The 22,714-nt window shown below is 46.2% G+C and overlaps 1 protein-coding gene across 1 annotated transcript in view; it reads right to left on the bottom strand.

Moving 5' to 3' along the window:
- LOC144784226 (vomeronasal type-2 receptor 26-like) overlaps positions 1 to 22,714 on the bottom strand; it is a 195,774-nt gene that overhangs the window by 81,726 nt on the left and 91,334 nt on the right. Inside the window, exon 4 of the mRNA XM_078662876.1 lies at positions 21,283 to 21,507. Coding sequence (XP_078519002.1) covers positions 21,283 to 21,507 — 225 coding nt within the window. The remainder of the gene's footprint in view (positions 1 to 21,282; positions 21,508 to 22,714) is intronic.

The raw sequence follows: 22,714 nt of genomic DNA, 5'->3' as shown, positions 1-22,714 counted from the left end.
AGCGGGGCAGGTCCCGCTCTGGACTTTAGCACAAGAGATGGTTGCGAGTGAGAAACTCTGGAGGCGCGCCCACTGGGGATTGAAAAAAACACTACATCACCCAGAAAGCCTCGGTGTGAGGCCACGCCCATCGTAGCAGGTGATGCAATTACAAACTGCGCCTTCACCGTTAGTATGCAACAACGCCACTGAAGAGAGGGTCAACCTCGAAACGCGTCTGGCGATTTTATTTGAACATTGCTTCCAGGATGGTTCCTGCTGGCAGGTTACCTACCATTAAAGTGAGCTTTCAAGTTATCCTCGTGTGGTTTCCTTCAACTTGGGTGCCTGTTTGGATGGATTTACAGCGGCCTGCTCGGTCGCGAAGGCAAGCCCACCGCTGCTGCGGGTCTTCGACAGTGCCTTGGAGTGCTGTTCCATTTGGACGAGGAGAATTGGTGACCTTACACAGGGGGGGAGCCAGTTCAAGCTCCGGTATGCAACCACAAAGCGGGGCAGGTCCCGCTCTGGACTTTAGCACAAGAGATGGTTGCGAGTGAGAAACTCTGGAGGCGCGCCCACTGGGGATTGAAAAAAACACTACATCACCCAGAAAGCCTCGGTGGGAGGCCACGCCCATCGTAGCAGGTGATGCAATTACAAACTGCGCCTTCACCGTTAGTATGCAACAACGCCACTGAAGAGAGGGTCAACCTCGAAACGCGTCTGGCGATTTTATTTGAACATTGCTTCCAGGATGGTTCCTGCTGGCAGGTTACCTACCATTAAAGTGAGCTTTCAAGTTATCCTCGTGTGGTTTCCTTCAACTTGGGTGCCTGTTTGGATGGATTTACAGCGGCCTGCTCGGTCGCGAAGGCAAGCCCACCGCTGCTGCGGGTCTTCGACAGTGCCACGGAGTGCTGTTCCATTTGGACGAGGAGAATTGGTGACCTTACACAGGGGGGGAGCCAGTTCAAGCTCCGGTATGCAACCACAAAGCGGGGCAGGTCCCGCTCTGGACTTTAGCACAAGAGATGGTTGCGAGTGAGAAACTCTGGAGGCGCGCCCACTGGGGATTGAAAAAAACACTACATCACCCAGAAAGCCTCGGTGTGAGGCCACGCCCATCGTAGCAGGTGATGCAATTATAAACTGCGCCTTCACCGTTAGTATGCAACAACGCCACTGAAGAGAGGGTCAACCTCGAAACGCGTCTGGCGATTTTATTTGAACATTGCTTCCAGGATGGTTCCTGCTGGCAGGTTACCTACCATTAAAGTGAGCTTTCAAGTTATCCTCGTGTGGTTTCCTTCAACTTGGGTGCCTGTTTGGATGGATTTACAGCGGCCTGCTCGGTCGCGAAGGCAAGCCCACCGCTGCTGCGGGTCTTCGACAGTGCCACGGAGTGCTGTTCCATTTGGACGAGGAGAATTGGTGACCTTACACAGGGGGGGAGCCAGTTCAAGCTCCGGTATGCAACCACAAAGCGGGGCAGGTCCCGCTCTGGACTTTAGCACAAGAGATGGTTGCGAGTGAGAAACTCTGGAGGCGCGCCCACTGGGGATTGAAAAAAACACTACATCACCCAGAAAGCCTCGGTGTGAGGCCACGCCCATCGTAGCAGGTGATGCAATTACAAACTGCGCCTTCACCGTTAGTATGCAACAACGCCACTGAAGAGAGGGTCAACCTCGAAACGCGTCTGGCGATTTTATTTGAACATTGCTTCCAGGATGGTTCCTGCTGGCAGGTTACCTACCATTAAAGTGAGCTTTCAAGTTATCCTCGTGTGGTTTCCTTCAACTTGGGTGCCTGTTTGGATGGATTTACAGCGGCCTGCTCGGTCGCGAAGGCAAGCCCACCGCTGCTGCGGGTCTTCGACAGTGCCACGGAGTGCTGTTCCATTTGGACGAGGAGAATTGGTGACCTTACACAGGGGGGGAGCCAGTTCAAGCTCCGGTATGCAACCACAAAGCGGGGCAGGTCCCGCTCTGGACTTTAGCACAAGAGATGGTTGCGAGTGAGAAACTCTGGAGGCGCGCCCACTGGGGATTGAAAAAAACACTACATCACCCAGAAAGCCTCGGTGTGAGGCCACGCCCATCGTAGCAGGTGATGCAATTACAAACTGCGCCTTCACCGTTAGTATGCAACAACGCCACTGAAGAGAGGGTCAACCTCGAAACGCGTCTGGCGATTTTATTTGAACATTGCTTCCAGGATGGTTCCTGCTGGCAGGTTACCTACCATTAAAGTGAGCTTTCAAGTTATCCTCGTGTGGTTTCCTTCAACTTGGGTGCCTGTTTGGATGGATTTACAGCGGCCTGCTCGGTCGCGAAGGCAAGCCCACCGCTGCTGCGGGTCTTCGACAGTGCCACGGAGTGCTGTTCCATTTGGACGAGGAGAATTGGTGACCTTACACAGGGGGGGAGCCAGTTCAAGCTCCGGTATGCAACCACAAAGCGTGGCAGGTCCCGCTCTGGACTTTAGCACAAGAGATGGTTGCGAGTGAGAAACTCTGGAGGCGCGCCCACTGGGGATTGAAAAAAACACTACATCACCCAGAAAGCCTCGGTGTGAGGCCACGCCCATCGTAGCAGGTGATGCAATTACAAACTGCGCCTTCACCGTTAGTATGCAACAACGCCACTGAAGAGAGGGTCAACCTCGAAACGCGTCTGGCGATTTTATTTGAACATTGCTTCCAGGATGGTTCCTGCTGGCAGGTTACCTACCATTAAAGTGAGCTTTCAAGTTATCCTCGTGTGGTTTCCTTCAACTTGGGTGCCTGTTTGGATGGATTTACAGCGGCCTGCTCGGTCGCGAAGGCAAGCCCACCACTGCTGCGGGTCTTCGACAGTGCCTTGGAGTGCTGTTCCATTTGGACGAGGAGAATTGGTGACCTTACACAGGGGGGGAGCCAGTTCAAGCTCCGGTATGCAACCACAAAGCGGGGCAGGTCCCGCTCTGGACTTTAGCACAAGAGATGGTTGCGAGTGAGAAACTCTGGAGGCGCGCCCACTGGGGATTGAAAAAAACACTACATCACCCAGAAAGCCTCGGTGGGAGGCCACGCCCATCGTAGCAGGTGATGCAATTACAAACTGCGCCTTCACCGTTAGTATGCAACAACGCCACTGAAGAGAGGGTCAACCTCGAAACGCGTCTGGCGATTTTATTTGAACATTGCTTCCAGGATGGTTCCTGCTGGCAGGTTACCTACCATTAAAGTGAGCTTTCAAGTTATCCTCGTGTGGTTTCCTTCAACTTGGGTGCCTGTTTGGATGGATTTACAGCGGCCTGCTCGGTCGCGAAGGCAAGCCCACCGCTGCTGCGGGTCTTCGACAGTGCCACGGAGTGCTGTTCCATTTGGACGAGGAGAATTGGTGACCTTACACAGGGGGGGAGCCAGTTCAAGCTCCGGTATGCAACCACAAAGCGGGGCAGGTCCCGCTCTGGACTTTAGCACAAGAGATGGTTGCGAGTGAGAAACTCTGGAGGCGCGCCCACTGGGGATTGAAAAAAACACTACATCACCCAGAAAGCCTCGGTGTGAGGCCACGCCCATCGTAGCAGGTGATGCAATTATAAACTGCGCCTTCACCGTTAGTATGCAACAACGCCACTGAAGAGAGGGTCAACCTCGAAACGCGTCTGGTGATTTTATTTGAACATTGCTTCCAGGATGGTTCCTGCTGGCAGGTTACCTACCATTAAAGTGAGCTTTCAAGTTATCCTCGTGTGGTTTCCTTCAACTTGGGTGCCTGTTTGGATGGATTTACAGCGGCCTGCTCGGTCGCGAAGGCAAGCCCACCGCTGCTGCGGGTCTTCGACAGTGCCACGGAGTGCTGTTCCATTTGGACGAGGAGAATTGGTGACCTTACACAGGGGGGGAGCCAGTTCAAGCTCCGGTATGCAACCACAAAGCGGGGCAGGTCCCGCTCTGGACTTTAGCACAAGAGATGGTTGCGAGTGAGAAACTCTGGAGGCGCGCCCACTGGGGATTGAAAAAAACACTACATCACCCAGAAAGCCTCGGTGTGAGGCCACGCCCATCGTAGCAGGTGATGCAATTACAAACTGCGCCTTCACCGTTAGTATGCAACAACGCCACTGAAGAGAGGGTCAACCTCGAAACGCGTCTGGCGATTTTATTTGAACATTGCTTCCAGGATGGTTCCTGCTGGCAGGTTACCTACCATTAAAGTGAGCTTTCAAGTTATCCTCGTGTGGTTTCCTTCAACTTGGGTGCCTGTTTGGATGGATTTACAGCGGCCTGCTCGGTCGCGAAGGCAAGCCCACCGCTGCTGCGGGTCTTTGACAGTGCCACGGAGTGCTGTTCCATTTGGACGAGGAGAATTGGTGACCTTACACAGGGGGGGAGCCAGTTCAAGCTCCGGTATGCAACCACAAAGCGGGGCAGGTCCCGCTCTGGACTTTAGCACAAGAGATGGTTGCGAGTGAGAAACTCTGGAGGCGCGCCCACTGGGGATTGAAAAAAACACTACATCACCCAGAAAGCCTCGGTGTGAGGCCACGCCCATCGTAGCAGGTGATGCAATTACAAACTGCGCCTTCACCGTTAGTATGCAACAACGCCACTGAAGAGAGGGTCAACCTCGAAACGCGTCTGGCGATTTTATTTGAACATTGCTTCCAGGATGGTTCCTGCTGGCAGGTTACCTACCATTAAAGTGAGCTTTCAAGTTATCCTCGTGTGGTTTCCTTCAACTTGGGTGCCTGTTTGGATGGATATATATATATATATATATATATATATATATATATATATATATTTAAACATATTATTAAATAAACATATATAACATTTTAGAAAATGTTTAAAATTTATTGTTACAACTATAGTGAGTTCAACATTAGCAAAAGTGTTGGATAGCGTAGAGGTAAAATTTACTACTCCCACTCCAGTGGGTGCAACAGTAGGGAAAGCGCTGGATAGCGTAGAGGTTAAAATTACTATTCCCACTCCAGGGATGTATGACGTTACAACGCATACTTTTACAACGCCTACCATTACAACAAAACTTTTACAACGCAAAAACTTTTACAACGCATACATTTACAACGCAAGATTTTACAACGCATATACCTTTACAACGCATACCATTACAACATAAGTATTGGTAAGTATATAATAATTTTTTGAATATAAATTAATAAAAAATATTATAATATAATTTAATATAATTTAATTGTATTAAATAAATGTAATTTAAATGTAATTTTACTTTATTTTTACAAAGTACCCCTGTACCCCAAAAACCCAAAACTGACCCTGAACCCTAAAAATACCCCTTTACCCATAAACTGAAAACTGACCCTGAACCCTAAAAATACCCCTTTACCCGAAAACTGAAAACTGACCCTGAACCCTAAAAATACCCCTTTACCCAAAAACTGAAAACTGACCCTGAACCCTAAAAATACCCCTTTACCTACAAACTGAAAACTGACCCTGAACCCTAAAAATACCCCTTTACCCCAAAAACTGAAAACTGACCCTGAACCCTAAAAATACCCCTTTACCCAAAAACTGAAAACTGACCCTGAACCCTAAAAATACCCCTTTACCTACAAACTGAAAACTGACCCTGAACCCTAAAAATACCCCTTTACCCAAAAACTGAAAACTGACCCTGAACCCTAAAAATACCCCTTTACCCAAAAACTGAAAACTGACCCTGAACCCTAAAAATACCCCTTTACCTACAAACTGAAAACTGACCCTGAACCCTAAAAATACCCCTTTACCCCAAAAACTGAAAACTGACCCTGAACCCTAAAAATACCCCTTTACCCAAAAACTGAAAACTGACCCTGAACCCTAAAATTAAAATATTTATCAATTAATCAATTATAATTAATTACCAATTATATTTTAATTAATTACCAATTAATAATTAATTAACAATTAATTTTTAAAAAATATCAATAAATAAATTAACATATTTAATTAATTATAATTAAATTACTTCCCACCCTATTCCCCTATAAACCCACAACCCGCTACAGAAAATAAATTACTAAAATTAAAATATTTATCAATTAATCAATTATAATTAATTACCAATTATATTTTAATTAATTACCAATTAATAATTAATTAACAATTAATTCTAAATTATTATCAATAAATAAATTAACATATTTAATTAATTATAATTAAATTACTTCCCACCCTATTCCCCTATAAACCCACAACCCGCTACAGAAAATAAATTACTAAAATTAAAATATTTATCAATTAATCAATTATAATTAATTACCAATTAACTTTTAATTAATTACCAATTAATAATTAATTAACAATTAATTCAAAATTATTATCAATAAATAAATTAACATATTTAATTAATTATAATTAAATTACTTCCCACCCTATTCCCCTATAAACCCACAACCCGCTACAGAAAATAAATTACTAAAATTAAAATATTTATCAATTAATCAATTATAATTAATTACCAATTATATTTTAATTAATTATCAATTAATAATTAATTAACAATTAATTCTAAATATATATCAATAAATAAATTAACATATTTAATTAATTAGAATTAAATTACTTCCCACCCTATTCCCCTATAAACCCACAACCCGCTACAGACTTATATTACACAAAAAATAAAAATTATTATTAACTTACCTTAAATTCGATATTTTTGTTGTCTATATTATGTCTAGTCGATATTATGTCCATTCTATATTTTTGATTCGATATTATGTCCATTCTATTCGATATTAATTTTCTCTAGTCGATATTTTTGTTGTCTATATTATGTCTAGTCGATATTATGTCCATTCTATATTTTTTACTCGATATTCTGTCCAGTCGAAATAATTGACTCGATATTATGACTGTACACCGTCCACGCTATGGTGACTTCATCATCGACTTCATCACACCCCATGCTCTTTCCTCCTCAGACTACATCCTCCTTGGTGACCTAAATTTTCACTTGGACAACCCTAATGACAGAAACACATCATCCCTGCTGGAAAACCTCACCATGTCAGGCTCAGACAACAGGACACCTCTCCAACCCACTCAGCAGGAAACACGCTTGACCCTGTCTTCTCTACCAGGAATGATGTCTCCTTCAATCAATCAATCAGAAATTTGTAAAGTGCACTACTCACCTGTGAGGGTCTCAAGGTGCCTGGGGGTGTTCCGCTACTGCTTGAGTAGCCAGGTCTTGAGTAGCCTCTTGAAGGTTAGTAGGTCTTGGGTCTGCCGTAGGAGGATGGGGAGGGTGTGCCAGGTCTTGGCAGCGAGATGGGAGAACGATCTGCCACTGGTGGTTTCTCTTTGGATGCCGGGGACGGTGGTGAGGGCGAGGTCGGCGGTGCGGAGCTGGCAGTTCGGGGTGCAGAAGGTGAGTCGTCTGTTGAGGTATGCTGGTCCAGTGTTGTGTAGAGCCTTGTGTGCATGGATGAGGAGCTTGAAAGTGATCCTCTTATTGATGGGAAGCCAGTGCAGGTCTCTTAGGTGGGGTGTGATGTGGCTGTGGCAAGGGATGTCGAGGATCAAGCATGCATAGGCGTTCTGTATGCGTTGTAGTCGTTTCAGGAGTTTGGCCGAGGCTCCTGCGTAGAGGGCATTTCCATAGTCCAGCCTGCCACTGACGAGGGCCTGGGTGACCGTTCTTTTTATTTTGGTGGGGATCCACCTGTAGATCTTGTGGAGCATGCAGAGGGTGTTGAAGCTGGAGAATGATACCGCGTTGACTTGCTTGGCCATGCAGAGTGTTGAGTCGAGGATAAACCCCAGGTTGCGTGCATGGTCGGTGGGTGTTGGTGCTGCTCCCAGTGCAGTCGGCCACCAGGAGTTGTCGCAGGCTGATGGGGTGGGGCCGAGGATAAGGACCTCCATCTTGTCCGAGTTCAGCTTCAGACGGCTGTTCTTCATTCACTCGGTGACGGCTTTCATTCCTTTGTGGAGGTTGGTTTTGGCGGTGAGGGAGTCCTTGGTGAGGGAGAGGATCAGCTGGGTGTCGGCAGCATGAGAGATGATGTTGAGGTTGTGCAGTCGGGCGACGTTGGTGACTGGTGCCATGTAGATGTTGAACAATGTTGGGCTGAGGGATGATCCTTAGGGTACGCCGCAGATGATCTCAGAGGCTTTGGAACAGAAAGGTGGGTAGGCGGACTCTCTGGGTTCTGCCGGAGAGGAAGGAGGTAGTCCATTCCAGAGCCTTGTCTCAGATCCCTGTGTTGTGGAGGCGTGTGCGTGGGGTGCAGTGGCAGACAGTGTTGAAGGTGGCTGATAGGTCCAGGAGGATGAGGGGCACGGTCTTGCCGGTGTCCAGCAGGGCCCTGATGTCATCGGTGGAGGCGATGAGGGCAGTTTCGGTACTGTGGTTGCTGGACTGGGATGGGTCCAGGATGTTGCTCTCCTTGAGGTAGCGGGTCCGTTGTCTGTTGAAGGTTTTCTCAATGACCTTTTGCCGGGAGCGGGAGCAGGGAAATGGGTCGGAAGTTCTTGAGGTCCCTCGGATCCGCCTTGGGTTTCTTGAGTAAGGCGTTGATCTCTGCGTGCTTCTAGCTCTCTGGGAAGGTCATGGTCTCGAAGAAGATGTTGATGGCCTTGTGGAGATTGGGTGCGATGGTGGCGCTAGCTTTGTTGAAGATGTGGTGTGGGCATGGGTCTGACGGAGAGCCGGAGTGGATAGTGTTCATTATTTTGATGGTGTCGTTGTTGTTTATGTTGGTCCAGGTGAGCAGGGGGTTAATGTAGGTCATGGTTGTGGGGTCTGAGGTGTTGGTGGCTGTTGGAGCGGTCAGATTGTTGAAGCTGTCATGGATGTCTGCGATCTACGATGGAAGAAGGTGGCAAGGGATTTTTACTCGAGTGGCAGCTTTCTCAACGCGGACTGGTAGTTTCTCATCGAGAGCGGTCGCGAGCATACGTGACCACTCGCAATGAGTAACCTGACCTCCCCACGTTGAGAATCTCACCAGCAGGTTTATTTTCCACGCTCACGATCTGCAACTTGATATTGCTGATCGCAAACAAGGAAAAAGTCTCGCCGGGATGTCTTTTTGCTCGCTCGCGGTCCCCAACTTGAGGTTGAGGACCTCAAGCATGCAAAAAATGCCAACTACGCTACAATACGCATTTTTGCATTGTGCTACGTGCAATTCGCGTAGCACGTACCTGAGCAAACTATGCAAGTGCAGTGTAGTTTTCCGCCCAGGACTACTCCCATCAAGAAATTGCCAGGCAAGTCACACTCCAAAAATCCAGCTGGTTCTCTTCTACCCTTCATGAGTCCAGACACACCTGTAGATGGCTCAAAAAGAGATGGAGGAGCAGCAAGACCCTGGAAGACCACTCCGCTTTCAAAACCGCTGCCACTGCACATCGCCACCCTGTTAGAACAACAAAGAAAGCAGCACTATAAGAAAGGATTAACACCAAAGCACACAATAGCAAATAACTTTTTGCCACAATCAAAGAATTCACCCAACCCAGCACAGGGACAGCAGGCATCCCACCCTCCCACCGTCTCTTACACAACCTCAGCTCCTTCTTCCACCACAATATTAAGGAGATCTACTACAACATCTTCAATGGCCTTGATACCCAAGACAATCTCACCCCACTTGTAAACACCACACCTAATGACACTGCTCCGTAGCAGACTGGGTTCAGCTGGACTCTCCTCAACATTGATGACACCCTAAAGATCATGAAGGGCATCCACCCAGGATCACCCTCTGACCCCTGCCCATACCACATCTTCATAAGAGCCGGCACCTCCATCGCCCACAAGCTCTGCTGCACCATCACCTGCTCCAACAACTCCAACACATTCAGTGAAGACTGGAAATATGCAGAGACCAACCACTTGTGAAGAAACCCTTTGTCGATCCGAAGGACCTCAAGAACTTCAGACCCATCTCTCTGTTCCCCTCCCATCCAAGGTCATTCAGAAGGACATCAAAGCCCACATTTCAGAGTTCATTAAAGTAAACCACATCCTGGACCTCTCCCAATCTGACTTTATAAGCAATCATAGTACAAAGACCACCCTACTCACCACCACAGAAGAGGTCCACACCCACCGTGACCGAGGTAAAACTGCAGCCGTCATCTTCCTGAACCTCTCGGCCACTTTTAACACCTCCTCCCACTGTAACCTATTTACAAGACTCCACGCCACTGGCATCCGTGAAAAAGCTCTGGACTGGATCCGATTCATCTTCACCGGCTGAACACAGAGAGTCAGGCTACCACCTTACTACTCAGGACCCACAGAGATCAGTTGCAGAGTTCCTCAGCGCTCCTCCCCGAGCCCCACTGTCTTCAACATCTGCATGGCCCCACTCACAGCCATTGTCAGGAATTACGGACTCAACATCGTCTCCGACGCCCGTGACACCCAGCTGATCCTCTCTCTCACCAACAAACCCACAGTCTCCAAGAACAACTTCCACAATGGGATGATGGTTTACCGCCCAACTGGCCCTGCCTCACATCCCACGTATCCATAAGACCACGGCCAGGGGAAGATCCTTCTCCTACCTCACAGCAAAGACTTGGAAAACCCTGTCTCTCTACCTAGTCACTGCCCCAAATCAGGAAGGACCTCAAGACCTGGCTCTTCAACTGAACCACAGTGCTTGAGACAGATCAGCAGTCCCCCCCCCCCCCCTCCCCAGTGCCGTGAGACCCTTACGGGTGACAAGTTGTGCTTTAAAAGTCACTTGATTGATTTTTACAAGTGTCTTGATTTGTTTTCATGATCTAGGAAAAAATGTAATAAGCATTGGACTCCTTTATTGGGGATTGTATTATGTTACAATGCGTGCCTTTACCACGCATGCCCTTACCTCACTTGACCACACATATTCCAGTACCATAAATGTGTTTACCACGCATGTCTGTAACACAAACACACATAGGGATACATTATAAGTACAATTGCCATGCTTACCCTTACCACGCATGCTACTACCACGCAAACATTTACCACGTAATTGTTTACTACAAAAAAATAGTATTAACCCCTTCCATGCTGCCGTCAGCCATTGGCCGATGGCAGCACTACTTCCTCAGTGCTGCCGTCGGCCAATGGCCGACGCGGCCCGTCCGTTTTGCGGAAGTGCCGCACTTCCACAAAATCGCGGCCGCAGTAAACGTGTTAAAAATGAAAAAATATATTTTTTAAAGTAGTAAATACATTTAGTGAAATGCTGCGCATATATATTTGAAACTATTTAACTATGACATACTGTACATTAACAAAACATTAACAAAATATTTTATTGAAAAACATATTTAGTATGGTGACTTTTTGTTGTGTGGCGCCTGTTCATGCGACATACTAGAAGCCAACACAACTCTCCTAAAAACAACACATAGCCTCACAGCACCACACAGAAATATTTGGAGCACTAAAGTACCACACAATCCATGTAAAAACATTAAAACATTGCACAACATTGTAAAACATAATACCACAATGAAGCAATGCATGGCAATTTTTGACAAATGTTTTGATCATTATTTAAAATTTTGAAAATGCAACTCAGTCAGTCACATAACTTTATATGGCTAGATGCGGCCAACAAATTACAATTACAATTACAATACAATTATCTACAAGTATGTAATACATTTTTAAAAACATTATGGGGCATATATAAAAGCCTGTATTGCCACCAGAGCATCACGTATTTTGATGTTCTGGTGTTTGTATGCCCTGCACCAAATTTACAGAGTTGCATTAAACCACTTTTTGTGGCTTAATGTCTGTTTGTTATTATGCTAGTCTCTCCCGCAGGTATCTGCGTGAAAGGGGCGTGCAATTGGTGTTGCTGCAGGCATTTCACTGCAACACCCATTGCTCCAGAGTCACAAGGAGATGTAAATCTGAGCAACACCAAAAACGAAAGCGTGCAAGAACAAGGAGAAACAATAATACTGTCCCATTAATGCACAGTTACTCCGCGACACATAAATTCAAGGACTTATTTTTCACTTTTCCAAGGCATATTGGTGAACAGTTCAAACAACAACCCTAGCTGAGTATTACACATCAAATAGTAAACTGCAATATGGGTTAAAAAAATAACAGCTTTCTGTTTTGTGCCTCCTGAGTGTGTGGATGAATTCAACCTATCTACAGGACAATCGGAATATTCTTCACAATATGAAGAAAAAATTGTCACCTCTCCTAAAATGTTTTGTGGACGCTTGGATTGGCAATCTCAGAAGGGCAGGTCACAGAAGGAACCCAAGTTGCCCAATTGAATGATGGTGGAACTGTTACTCGGCCTGCTTTGAGGGAGCTGCAAAGACAAACAATGCCATAGAGGGATGGCATCATTCAACAGTTCTATGGGTAAAACTCTCCATAGTCTATATCATTTCCTGAAAATGAGAATGGCACAATCATTGTCAGGTAGTCTGAATCTTCGTATATACAAAAAATAAATTCTGAGAGACTATTGTCAAAAACTCCATCAATTTCCTTTGATGGGAACATTCAAAATACCCAGACAATATTGAACATGTTTTACACTACCAACATTTACTAATACCCTCTACAATTACTCTCATGTTTTACCAACAATCTCAGATTTATTTGGCAATTTTTAATTTTGTTTTAGATATATAGGCCATAATTTGTGAGCCTACCTGTCTTCTTTTTTGACTCATGATGTTTCATAAAAACTGTCACCAAGAGCCAAACTCAATCCAATATTTTAACACAAAAGGCCTTCAATATATGTTTTTTAATTCACCTATGTTCCACTTTTTCAACACTCCACAAAAAAGCAGAAATAAAAACACAAAACTTGATTCCGCTAATGAAAATCCAGTAGTTAAAGCAGTGCAACAAAATCAGCTAAACCCCAAAATAAGTTTTTTCCCAAAAAATATCCATCTTTAGTCCATCCACAAAGTTTTTCCTGCAAAGCTGTGGAGTTTAACTTCCGATGTCGGGTGGTTTCAGGTGAAGAAGGTGAAGCTTGACTCTTCGGTGCAGGCCAGCAAGGTCTGAGGGACTCACCTCTTGGTTGGGTGTCAGGGCACATCTGGAGCAACCAGGGAAGCCCAAGAAACAGAAGAGTTACCTTTGTGTGGACCCACCAGTCGACGGACCAGGGATCGCGAGGGGGCCTTGAGCATAAATGCTAGAAGCGGGCTCACGGAACACTCGCAGAGTGTTGGCCCAAAATCTTCGTTGCAGATGGTGCTCGGGGCTTGGACTACAAGTAGCGGAATACACAACTTCGGGAAAGTTCGGGAAGTTGATGCACTAGCAAATGAGCACGTGTCCAGGAGTTCCGGTTCCACGTCACTCATGAGGGCTGCATGTCCCAGCTTTGCTGGGATCTCGTGTCGGCCTCTGAGAAGTCTGAAAGTCTGTGTCCTGAGTTGCAAATACTTTGGAGTCCGACGGGAACTTCGGAAATGCAGACCAGCAAGATGCTTCTTTGGTGCTTGTTTGAACAGGGGAGTCACTCCTTGACCCCAAGGGAGATTCTTCGATCTTCTAGTCATGTAGAATGTCAAAGTTCCAGCATATATGTATCAGAGTTTCCTCCAGGTGTAATCTGAAGTCCTAAGGACTGGGGTCCCATACTTATACTAAGAAAGGGGGTTGGACATACTATGAGGACCCACCTATGAGAGGGTCTGGGAAGAGGGGTGGTTACACCCATTCCCTTTGTCCAGTTTCGCGCCAGAGCAGGGGCTGAGTGCCCCTGCAACCGGTTTGAACTAGACTATGCACAGGGACACCAAATGTGCCCCCAGCACTGTCTGAAAAGCACTCTCAGAATGCTCCCACCCTACCCCAATACACTAAAGCCTGTCTGGGAGGTGGTTACACCTCATTGTGACAGGAAGCCTATTGTCCAGGCCTACCTGTTTCTTTGGCTGCAGCATTCATTTTGTGATGCTAGGGTTCTTTTAAACTATTACCGGTTAGACCAGTATGTACATTTCTCTCCCTCTAGAAGGGTGGAATTCTAGCCCCACCGCCAGGACTGGCGTGGGGGGGGGGTGGGTTTCCAAAGTGTTTGACACCAAACACAACATGTTTCCATGCAGCCATTCTAAAGTTAGCATTTACCGCAAAGATATAATGCACTGAAGAGTATATGGTCTGGCTGCATCACAGAACAGCCTTAGAGAATACATTCCGAAAGCTGCAGAGGGGTCCTGTTCATGCATGGGCACCCTCTCACACAAAACTAAGTATGGGTGAATTTTGCGGATCTGCGGTCCGCGAATTCGCGCGAAATTGAAAAAAGTCCGCGAATTCGCGGATTTTTCCGCGAAATTGCGGATTTTGTTGCGATTTCCATCTACTCAACTGGAGTACTTTCTACTGGCTAATCAGTAAGTGCTACCTTGTTGGGTAAATGTATAGTGCTTTTCCTACACTGCAGCTGCGTAAAGGGCCAGAAGATTTGTCTCCACTGACCATGTGTGCCTGTAACTTTGCCATAGTGCCAAAAGGCGCCAAGGTCCCTTGAGTGAGCTGTCCATCATACTTGGGATTGGGAAAGGGCGGGAAGACGTTTGATACCACTAGTGTGTGGTGCGGGGCTTCTATGCGTGTTCACATGCCTCTTGTGTATAAAGGGTCAGAGACCGAGCAGGGCAGCAGGTGAGGAGAAAGCAGCCTCCTGGTCACAGGAACTACACGGGGGTTTGCGCTCGAGAAACTCAGGGATGCAAAGACCTCCCTCGGGTATTACAGCTAATTTTCTACGGCAGATATGGGGTTAAAGCACACTTGCCCAGCCTCGACTGTGCTCACTAATGCTTTTGGGCTGATTAAAACGTTACTGAATTTGAGCTTCAACTCGGGCACCTGCTTTATTTATATCTGTAAGTGCTTCCTGTTGAGGTTTAATTTTTGTAACAGGAGCCTCGTGCCAGAATGTATCCTGCCCTGCATAGTTATCCACGAAGATGCCACCGTTTTGTGCAATACCTCTACTCAACTGGAGTACTTTCTACTGGCTAATCAGTACGTGCTACCTCGTTGGGTAAATGATAGTGCTTTTCCTACACTGCAGCTGCGTAGGGCCAGAAGATTTGCCTCCACTGACCATGTGTGCCTGTAACTTTGCCACAGTGCCAAAATGCGCCGAGGTCCCTTGAGTGAGCTGTCCATCATAGTTGGGAAAGGGCGGGAAGACGTTTGATACTGCTAGTGTGTGGTGCGGGGCTTCTGTGGGTGTCAACATGCCTCTTTTGTATAAAGGGTCAGAGAGCGAGCAGGGCAGTAGGTGAGGAGAAAGCAGCCTCCTGGTCACAGGAACTACACGGGGATTGCGCTCGAGAAACTCAGGGATGCAAAGATCTCCCTCGGGTATTACAGAAAATTTTCGACTGCAGATATGGGGTTAAAGCACACTTGCCCAGCCTCGACCGTGCTCACTAATGTTTTGGGCTCATAAAAATTTTACTGAATTCGAGCTTCAACTCGGGCACCTGCTTTATTTATATCTGTAAGTGCTTCCTGTTGAGGTTTTTTTTTTGGCCCACAGGAAGCACTTACAGAGTTAAGGCAGGTGCCCGAGTTGAAGCTAACTTTGTAACCATTTTAGAATGGCGCCAGCAAGCACTCTGGCAGCTTGCCGGCGCCATTCTAAAATGGTTACAAAGTTAGCTTCAACTCGAGCACCTGCCTTAACTGTGCTTCATGTGGGCCCAAAAAAAAATCCGCTTGCACGCGAATTCGCAAATTTTTCGGCAAGTTCGCGAGATTCACGGATCGCGAAATTACTGAAAATTCGAAAATTTTGCGAGCGGAGCGGATTTTGCGCCCATACGTACACAAAACCAAGCACTCTGCCTTCAGGAAGGATAAGGCCTGCCATAGGAGTGACTTATAGGTTTATAAGTGTCAGTGATTAAAGGTAGATATAGGTAACCTATATCTTAGTAAGGGGTGCATACACCACCTTACCCAGGATGCAGTAGCAGACCTGTGGTGTCATTTTGGAAGGCTGCCCAGGGGTGGCATAGTACATGCTTCAGCTCCTGGTAGGCATCTGGGGTACCTATGCCCTTGGTACCTTAAGTACCATATACTAGGGACTCACAAGGGTACCCCAGTAACCAAACTGGACTGTACCTAAAGTACATGCAATCATTTTAGAGGGGAAAGCAGATAGGCGGGGACCCTGAATAGCAGGATCCCAGTCAAACTAAGTCAAAAACCATCAAAACAACGGGAAAGAAGTGGGGCAACCATGCAGTCGGATTCCACCTTCCTACACAGATGACAACAATTAGCACAAACACATCTGGTGTGTGATGCTACCAATCATCCAAAAACCAAAGGAAAATTACAATGTTGAACACAAATCGCAACTGGCTCACTTCATTATAAATCTGCTGCTGGGACAACCCCAGCACAACTGTGAACTCTAAATGGGCATAGAGCAATCTCGCCGCCGTGATGGCACCAGAGTAATGTTAGCTAGCAGCAGAGTCCGCCGTGTCGAAGGAGGTGAGCCCCTTGCAACAGAAAACAGTCTGTTGCCGCAGACAGCGGACCAGCCAGCCCACGTCTAAATACAACAGACGGGACTCTGTCAGCTGGATTGAATACTTGTAACCACCGCCCCTGCGGAAAGACAGGACTCTGGTTAATATATATATATCAGGCCTTGAGCCATTCAGATTAGTCACCAAAGGTGTTATAACTCAATAATGATCACCACATGTCTAGTCTCCTGATGAAACAGATGCTTACTGGATGAGGAAACATCACCCACATGTTGTGGCATCCTTCATCATTGTAACCTTGCCTCATCCTGGTCAGATAGGACATCAAGGATGGACTTGACCTGTTCCTCAAGAGTTCTTTTCAAGAGATCCCATGAGTGGCACCGAGATATGTTCAAATTATCTCAAGGTAAACCCGCTAGGATTTTTTGAAAGGTAGCATGGGTAAGATTAAAATATGCCGCCTAGGATGTGTACTGAGTACCAGGATTCAAACATCCTATTGAATGCTGGCATGCTTCAGCTGATGGGGGTCAAAGGCGTCATCAGGGTTGTTAAGGATTTCTATCTAAATGCTATATATCCACACTAATACACAACACGAAGGAAAGAAGGGTTTCATACCTTATTTAAAGTGGAATACGCATACCCCAACTATGGAATCTTAAATCCTCATAGTCACAGTGGGAGGAATACCCTCTGTAGTCACACATTGATAAAGAGGAAGGGGCAGATTTATGTTAACTGGCGCATCCCCAGGGATGCGCCAGTTAATGTGCGCCACAGTGCGCCACAGCTCCGCCACCCATGGTGCGCCGCATTTACAATGCGGCGCACCATGGGGCAAAAACGGCACAGATGCGTGACGCATCTGTGCGGTTAAGGAGGCGCATTGCTGGAGCGGCGCAGGGCTTTACAACGTGACGCATCTGCCTAGATGCGTCACGTTGTAAATCGTTCGTAGGGATGCGCCACGTTTACGCCGCCTTGCGTGATGCAACAGCGGCGTAAACGTGGCGCAAGGGCCTCATAAATCTGCCCCGTAGCATCTTTCTTTCATATCAACTTGGCTCCCATCTGTTGCAATACAGTATATTTGAATTCTTATCCCTGATACCTGGAGGTGGGCGAGCCAGTGCCGAGCAAGGGTCTGCTTTGCTTTTAGAGCGCATGCATATATTGCCATGCGAATCATACAACAAACACTGCATAAAACGTAATAACGTTTCTTCAAAATGAAAAAAGTGGCTTTCTTTTACATGTGGAAGCTTTGACATTAACATGTCACATTATAGCACTGCACTGAGAAGTAGGAACTCAGAACCTTTCTTTCCCCCTCCCCACACTCAGACACTGCTATTAGTGAGCTGAGAGACAAGGCAGTGTCATCTGAACCCTGAATGTGGCCCAGATTATTAAAGAACAACATTATGTTGTATTAAATCAAATACACGTACTTGAAAGTGCTTTCTAATGGGAATATAAAGAAAAGAAAAAGGAGCTTTGGTAAAGCATCCACCAAATTGGTTACTATTTGTCACTCTTTTTTATGTAAATGTTTGTTTTAAACACTTAGGGGCTGATTACGGCATCAGTCGGAAAGCCTCCGTATGATATCCGGATTCTCCTAGACTCTGTTGGAACCCATCCGCCCAACTCCGTCCAAATCAATTTATGACCATCCGATTATGATGCGATGCTCACAGTCAGAAGGGGAGCCATTCGGTCATTCTCAATTGGTTCTGACTGGCACTCAGAGAATAATAATAATTCACATTTGTAAAGCATGAACAATCACCTGTAAGGGTCTCCAGGCACTAGGGGCTGTCAGGAAGATTAAGCAAGCTATTGCCCAGAGTCACATGGTGCTGGGCTAACCTGCCGCCGGAGCCGGGGATCGAACCGTGGTCCCCAGATCCCAGCGTCAGTCGCCCTGGTCGCTGCGCCAGGGAGACTGACGCTGAGCTGGTTCGAGCCGATTTGTATAGCTCAATGAACAGCGTTTCCGACAGACCGTTTACGATGTTAGATTCTGAAGGCCTTTTACCCTCATGGTCTGTCTGACTTGAAAAGGCTGTCAGAAACTGACTTTGGGGACCTTAGCAGGCCTCTGGTTGTGGGCCGTGGGGGTACCTAAGGGACCCCCTGTAAAAACATGCACTGTGTGGCAGGCACCGTGAGGTGCCGGTGACGGGGTGCATGGTTTTCTGCAGATACCCATTTTCCCCATAGGAGCCTGTGTTGGGAGGAGGAAACTCTGACTGACATAATCCGCCCCTTTATGCATTTTTATGAAGTTTGTATATAATATAAACTAGACCCAAATGTATTGGAGCAGTTTGTATGAGCACCAGTTTCATCACAAAAGGAAATATTCATCATTTTTAAGCATGGGGAGATTAAGTGATCAGAATCACAAGATGTTGAGCAAACTTCGAGACTACAACCTTGTCACTCAGTTCAAAAGTCGACAACTCTGGCTGTAACGTCACATCATGGCTAGAGGGAGGGTGAAAGCTTGGGTCATAAAGGACCTTGAGATGAGCCGGAGTCAGGCTTCAGGCTCGAGCCTGGATCAAGCTCTCAGTGGTTCACCCACCCCTAATAATACCCTTAATAAAAATAAATATTATTGGGTTTACCATGAGGATTTTGTGAAATACATAGATGCGTAATCACATTCAGTAATCTTTTGTAAAGATCTCGCTAAAGAAGAGGTGGAGTCCATCCGTGTAGTACCATCATACCAGGATGGCGTAAGGTTACTAATGATGATGCATGCCACATAAAGTGGGTGAGGTTTTCTTATCTAGAAAATATCTATTTCCTCAGGGGACATGTTGAGTGCGACCATGATTGAGTTACTGCACCTTTGGTGATATTGCCATGAGATGGGGAAAGCTGATGCCCACGTTGTGGGATTTGAGAGATAAATGCTCATTATTAAAGGAAATTTCTATGGCGCAACTAAGCCCAATGGGCGTCAAGGCGCATAACCAAACGGTACCAGCCGTTCAAAAGTACTACTATTGCAGGTAAGCCTTGACAAAACACCAGGTTTTGAGCGCCTTTTTAAAAGAAGAAAGAGAGGGCTGAGTCTTAATGTCTTGGGGGAGAGAATTCCACAGCTTTGGAGCAACAATGGAGAATGCTCTATCTCCCCAGCGTGCTCTTTTGGCTCGAGGAACGACCAACAGGTTCATCTCAGCAGATCTAAGCGCTCTCCCTGGCTAGTAAGGAGTGAGCAAAGCGCTTAAAGGGTGCGAAGATCTTTCTGACAAAGCTCTATAAGCTAGGCAAAGAATTTTAAACTAAATCCTCAGTTGAATAGGGAGCCAGTGAAGAGTCTTTCTAGCCATAGTGGCGGAGGAAGTATTGGGAAGTGGATGGACAAGATAGTAATACACCTGGGAAGCATTGACCCAGTACTGGCCACAGGCTAGAGTTAATTAGGATGATGAAAACTGACCTAAGTACAGTACAGGAAAGATGGGAAGGTACAGTCCTAAATTGGACCCAACTGCTGAGAGTGAGTGGAGAGGGGACGGGAAGCCAACAGCAATAAACAGGGCACAAAATGAGGAGCACCAAAAGATTTTGTGGTTTTGCAAATCCAAAGAGGTCTATGTGATGCTTGGTACTAGGTGGACATGATAAGGTGCACCTGCTGTTATTTGGAAAAAAGGCTGAATTTAGAAAAGGATGATGGAGATGACAGAGGGTGGATGAAGGGGCTAAGATGGAGACTGGGGGACTGAAATAAAGCACCGAGGAGGGTTTATCTGGTGGCAGTGTGCAGGCTCAAAGGCTGTGAGGTGGATAAGAGGGACAAAGGTGGATGGTGGGAGTTTGGGAAGAGAGAAGAAGATTCAAGAATCAAGAGGTCGGCTTGGTCTGGATTGCACAGGCTTGACACTCAAGTGGCAGAGCGAGGAAAGAGAGTATATGAGGAATTTAAGATCCAAAGTTGGTCAAATGTCCATTGAGAATTAGTGGGTGGGATAAGTTGGGGTTACAAGAAAATCAGTGAGTGGTTGAAACGGTCAGTAGCAATTGTTAGAGTGTATTTAGGGCTTAATAGTTTGTGTGACTCAAACACAGGATATAATACAGTTATCCCAGCCTGCTCCCAATTGACCCACCCATCATCCCAGCATCAATAGAGTGAGCCCCTCCTCAATTACATATGCAGAATGTCAAGGGGGGGCTATTCTTTCAGAGATTCATGAACATATTTTGAGAAGAAAGTTAAAGATTTGAAAATTGTTGAGTACAGAAGGACTAGAAACGCAGGAGTTTAGTGCTATTGTTCACAAATGTTCATATTGATGATACGTCATGGAGATCCAGGATTCTAAGATTGGCAACAGGATCAAGGAGAGAGCCAATCAGTGCCAAAAGGATTGGATGCTTGTTCGCGTCCTCAAATGCGTGTTCACGAGATATTTCTCCTCGAGCACGCAAACAGCGATTGCGAACAGTAAAAAAGCATCACGAGCAAGCAATTCTGCATGTTCGTGGAATTTCTGCATGTTCACAGAGATTTTTTTACGGTTTCGCGGAGATTTGCGTAACGCAATTACGCAAATTACACCCAGCCCTACTTATAGGCAGGCATCCTTAGTGGCAATGACAACTGTCAATTAATGTTGAACATTAAAAACTCCCCTTTCTTGACAAGTTCACTCCACACATCATGGAAATGTACACATTTGCTGCAACACAATCATTGTTTTGTTATTTATATGTGATATTTCTTATAAGCATATTCCTGGCTCCTGTGGAGGTCCTACCTGCATGAAGAAAGGGTGCCAGTGGATGGCGCTGTCATTGATAACCAGCTCCTCTTCCTCTGCAGAGTTGCGGATGAAGCTCCCAACTTTTAAATATTTTGCCTGACGGTTGTTGTAAACCCAGCTCATAATGTCAAAGTGCACGGGCGGGTCCCCATGGGCGTCGAAAAAGATTTGGTCACCAGAGGAGGTTTTAAATTGAACATTTTGCATGTAGTGATGCAGCTGCCCAAGAGAAATGAGATAGAATTGAGATAAATTTGACAAACAAAGGCAGAGGAGGTCATGCAAGTAGCAGGGATCACTGTGACTAGTGCATAGCAGCTATGCTTATGTAGGGTGGGACTGGAGGAGGGGTACAAATAAATGAACCAAGAGCCGTGGCTGGTGTGACCGTGCAGACCACATTTCATGGGGCCACTCAGCAAACATTTTTGTTTTATAGGAGGATATAAAGTCTTTATGCACCACCAGCGTGGGACAGATTGAGGGTTTACCCCCAATCTACCATCCTGGGGATACAAGAAGCCCATCAGATGCCAGGTGAATAATGAAAAATTAAACAAAGGGGTTGATGTGGCCCACTGCGGCATTGGATACAGTCAAAGAGTGGTGAATATATGGGGATTCATTATGCACACAACTATTTCACTGCAGTAAGACATTCAATCCTTATTGTACATTGAATAAATCAAGCCACACATTTAATGCACATTTATTTAATGTTGCCTTCAACTATTATATCATGCAGGACTCCCAAGTCCCCAAGTACATGTCATGGAACAACAAATATCAAAACACTTACGCATTATCTACATGGTTCGCCAACACGTCTGTTTTCTCTTGTCCCTTCTAGTGATTTGGGTTATTGGTGTCCAGAAATGTAATCCGTGTAGCAATCCACCTGCCCCATGCCAAAGGGGTGCATTACAGTCTTTCTGTCCCCAGAAGGCAGATTGGGGGGTTTTCACCAACCAGCCACCGCTTTGGGGGCAGTAGAAATCCCCCTTGACACAAGGGATATATTTACAAAAAAAGGGGTGGGGGAACCCACCCTGGCAAAGGACCATGTCCCCAATCCAAAAGGGGCAATCTAGTCTTTATACCCTTCCCTGGGATTCAAAATAGGTTTTTGCCAAATCCACCCACCCTGCTGCGTGAAATGTGCACTAGGCACCAGGGAAATTAAATAAGGGGTGGACCACACTGTCATAGGGCCATACTCGCATCCCAAAAGGGAGGCAATACAGTGTTTTGCCCCATGAAATAGATGGGACAGCTTGCCCCCAATCTGTCATTAAGGGGGATAGAAAGCCCAATTATAAACAGGGATTTATTTTTCAAAAAATGGCAAGGTGTTAGGTCCATGCTGGCATAGGGCCATGACCCAACTCAAAAGGGTGAAATCCTGCCTTTCTGCCCCTCTCCTGTG

Source organism: Lissotriton helveticus, chromosome 10 (genome assembly GCF_964261635.1).
Source record: "Lissotriton helveticus chromosome 10, aLisHel1.1, whole genome shotgun sequence".
Classification (NCBI taxonomy): domain Eukaryota; kingdom Metazoa; phylum Chordata; class Amphibia; order Caudata; family Salamandridae; genus Lissotriton; species Lissotriton helveticus.
The sequence above is the reverse complement of the archived record's forward strand: the minus strand, read 5'-3'. Positions and strand labels throughout refer to the sequence as shown.